General features: G+C 36.8%; 1 protein-coding gene across 1 annotated transcript in view; it reads left to right on the forward strand.

Annotated features, from left to right (window-relative positions):
- The window catches only part of CHD6 (chromodomain helicase DNA binding protein 6), a 134,609-nt gene that overhangs the window by 85,140 nt on the left and 45,518 nt on the right, over positions 1-3,951 (forward strand). Inside the window, exons 13-14 of the mRNA XM_029283703.1 lie at positions 2,324-2,445; positions 3,618-3,861. Coding sequence (XP_029139536.1) covers positions 2,324-2,445; positions 3,618-3,861 — 366 coding nt within the window. The remainder of the gene's footprint in view (positions 1-2,323; positions 2,446-3,617; positions 3,862-3,951) is intronic.

Genomic DNA, 3,951 nt, shown 5'->3' on the forward strand with positions numbered 1-3,951 from the left:
TTTTTTTTTAATCCTGCTATTCTTTCTTGTGTCTTTCCTTGGTACTTAAACCGAGCAGCTCTGAGCATTCCTCTCTTGTCTTCCTTCAGATGCCTTCGCCATTTGTACTGTGCCAGTCAGAGTACAAAGTAAAGGAAGAAATAGTATTTTCTACATTGAAGACAGCATCCCATATTGTTCATGAAAATTCCAATCTGTTTCCCAGTGCCACAAGCACTGGAACTTACACACACAGTTAGGTTGCAGTCCTATGGTTCTACTGAACTATCTTCCAATAAATAAACATACAATTTTATTGTTTGTCCTTTCCAAAAATATATTTGCTTTCAAAATACTTGATACAAAAACATATTTCCTTATATTTTACAGAGTATGTTTTTCTCACTGAGATAATGATTGGCAATTAGATATATTTTATGTATGTTTCTATGTATATTTGCTCAAGAAATATGTTTAAGTAAGGGCAAAAGTACTTTAATTATGAGCTGAAGAAGCTTCTTGGATGAGAAGCGAAACGTCTTCAAAGAAAAACAAGAAAATCCAGTTGCCTCGTGAAAAAAACACCTTTGGGATACTTTAATTCTATAATTATATATAATTCTGTTATCTTATATAGATCTATTGATTTAGTAGATCTACTGATTTCCATATTTTGGTTAAAAAGCTCCCCCACCTTTCAGCCTCTTTTATACTTTTATTCATAAATTATGATTTCTATATATTTTCTTTTATGTTCTTTTGATGCTGTTTCATTATGTGGTTTGCAAAAGATAGTATTACAGCATTTCTTTGTTTTTCTGCCACAACATTATGAACTATAGCAGTACCTCTGATATGGATTAGTTTTTTTTTAATCTATCATGGGGAAATTTGTGGGACAGATATCACAGGGTGGGTTTTGGCCAAAACAAGGAAAGAAAACCAAGTTTTCTCAGGGTCCCTAGATCTTAAGTATCCTTGTTTGGGGGAATTAATGCATTTTATTTCTATTTCCTATATGTGTAACTTTGCATTTGTCTCTATTAAATTTCTCTAATCTATCAAAATGTCATTTCTATCTCTATCCATTAGAAAATGGAAAGAATACTTATCAAAATTGCCAAGAAATTTGCAAATCTGAGAAGCATTTAATTCACCTTGTCATCCAAGTCATTATTAAGGATGTTGAACCACACAAGGCTGAGACTTGAACCTTGTGAGATCCTAGCCGATACAATCCCTTCAGTTTGATGAGGAACACATATTAGCATTCTTTGAGTATGATTTTGAAGCCACTGATATATTCACTTAATTGTCATGCTTCCAATCCATAGCTTGTTGATCAAAGCAATACACACACACACATATCCCAGTTCACTCCCATAAGGTTCACTTTGGTTTTCTAATAATATAAAGTTAAAATAGTGATAATCCAGTAAAGACAAACCTAAAATCCAAAAACCAGTTGATCAAAACAATCCAAAAGACAATTGTTTCTGGAAAGTAACTAAAATTGGGGGTTGTGTAATTTATAGTGGGAGACGACTCCAGATGCCTGATACTGCTAGAAATAACAGTGCCTCATGCCTCAGCCTCCTCCACTTTCCAAAAGCAGGGCATCACCTGCTACTTTTCCTGGCAAGATAAAAAAGCTCTGGCTGATTAAAGAGCTGAATGCTTGAAAATAGCTTTGTGTTGAGCCATAAATGGTTTATATATTTATTAGTACTGATATATTTAAAGCCAATATGGACTCTGCAGCAAATACATAATGAATCTGATCAGTGAATACTGGAAATATACTGCTGTGTTGCAGTTTGGACCATATGAAGATTCAAGATATCTTTAAAGGCAGTCCCATATAGAACTGATTGCAGTAGTCTAAACAATCAGAAATAGCTAAGTCCTTTTAGATTTACCCATATTCTGGAAGGCAATCCAGTCTATTACATTCTTCCCTAAGATCTACTTGGTGGATCTTTGAGGTCCACTTCTCATCATTGCCCCCTCTCTACCATAGTACATAGACTATATCATTATTTTTAGACAATATATATGATGAGTAGCTGCTTTCTTATATTTTGTTGGTAAATATTCATGAATTATAGAGAGAGCAAAAGAATGTAGCAGAGATCAAATTTCTTATTCTGGTAAATTGGTGGCAAGGGAGGTTGTAGTATATCTACAATGACACTCTACACACTCCATACTCCTCACCATTTTTCAAATATGTCTATTAACCCAAACTGGTCAGGGACTCTCTTGATCAGTACAATTTCTTCCTTTCTTGCTTCTTTGCTTCCTTCCTCCCTCCCTCCTTCCCTAATTCATTTTTATGTCTTAGGACCGTCCTGCCTCAGAGTCCTGGCAAAAGCTAGAGAAGTCTCGGGACTATAAGAACAACAACCAATTGCGAGAATACCAGCTGGAGGGAATGAATTGGCTGCTTTTTAACTGGTACAACAGGTGAGTTGCAGAGAGGCATCCCCAGTGGGGATAATAATATGACAAATTATTCCTGAAGTCCCAGGAGTTGTTTCTGTTTTGCCTTCTTAATTCCTTTCTGGATCACACCCTGCCTGTGGGTGTAGATGTGGGTGCACACCTTTACATACATTTTCAAATTATTTTAACCATTTCAGAGAATATGTGTGGAAGTTAGAAACATGGAACTTGGGAAGTTAACTCAGCATTTCGTACATATGATGTTGCTATACCTCTTTAGGCCTACCATATTTACCTGAAAAGATATTTACATTGAGTTTATTGCTCCTCTGCCCAAAGGAAGAGTAGATAGAAAAATATATAAACACTGATAAAATTCCTCTGGATTGTGCAGGATCTGGTCAGCCAAGGGTCCCATCTCCATCTAGAAGTAGACATGGAGCTTTTCCTGTCTCCTGTGAATGTATGTGCGTGTCACACTTGTGTGTGATTTATGAGTGTGTGGTTATATACTTGCCAAATCCATATTCCAATAAAAGACAAGGCAAGGGAAAAAAGGACACTAGCTGAATGAATGTCTAATTAAAATTAATTCATTGTAAATAAGATGTCCCATTTATAAAATTAATTAATCTCTCATTGGCATTTACCAACCATTTATTTTATCATACACAAACAACTCCCACATGCAAAAACACATTATACACACATTACCTTCCCTCCTTTCAGCAGAAACTCCAAAAAAGGACAAAAAAGCAGGCTGGAGATGAGTTAAGGAGAAGGGATAGCTGCACTGGAAAGGGAAGGAAAGAGGAACGGGAGAACAAAACTGGATGTGAATGAGGCGAAAGAAAGAGGTAACTGGATAGGGAAGGGAAAAATTGAGAAAGAAGCCTTGCTTAGGAACTGCAAAAGGGTTAAATTCTCAAGATGAATAGACTCTTCAAGAAAAAGCTAATTTTCCATATGCGCTGATATGCATTGTTCATTATCACAGAGTGTGGAAATAAATCTCAAGAGCAAAGAAGGTTGCTGTCAATTAGGCAGAGCGAATAAAAAGTTGGTTAAAAGAACTCCCATAGGCAATATTTTGTGTCAGTATTAGTCTGCGAGGGACTTCACCCATTGGTAAAGGAATAGTTTGCAGAAGGGCTTCCAAGATTTTGTAATGGCTGTTTGTGGCATTTCTACAGGAAAAACTGCATTCTGGCTGATGAAATGGGTTTGGGGAAGACGATCCAGTCCATTACATTCCTCTCTGAGATCTATCTGATGGGTCTTCGAGGTCCCTTTCTCATCATTGCTCCACTTTCTACCATCACAAACTGGGAGCGAGAGTTCCGCACTTGGACCGAGTTGAATGCCATTGTGTATCATGGCAGCCAGATAAGCCGCCAGATGATCCAGCAATATGAGATGGTTTATCGGGATATGCAGGTTTGTACCACTGTATATATCTAGGACAGGTAGTCCTCATTTAATAATTCTAAGTCTCCGGCTAAGCAAAGTAGTCATTAAGGAAAAGAC

Source organism: Protobothrops mucrosquamatus, unplaced genomic scaffold (genome assembly GCF_001527695.2).
Source record: "Protobothrops mucrosquamatus isolate PMUCROS unplaced genomic scaffold, P.Mucros_1.0 scaffold194, whole genome shotgun sequence".
Classification (NCBI taxonomy): Eukaryota; Metazoa; Chordata; class Lepidosauria; order Squamata; family Viperidae; genus Protobothrops; species Protobothrops mucrosquamatus.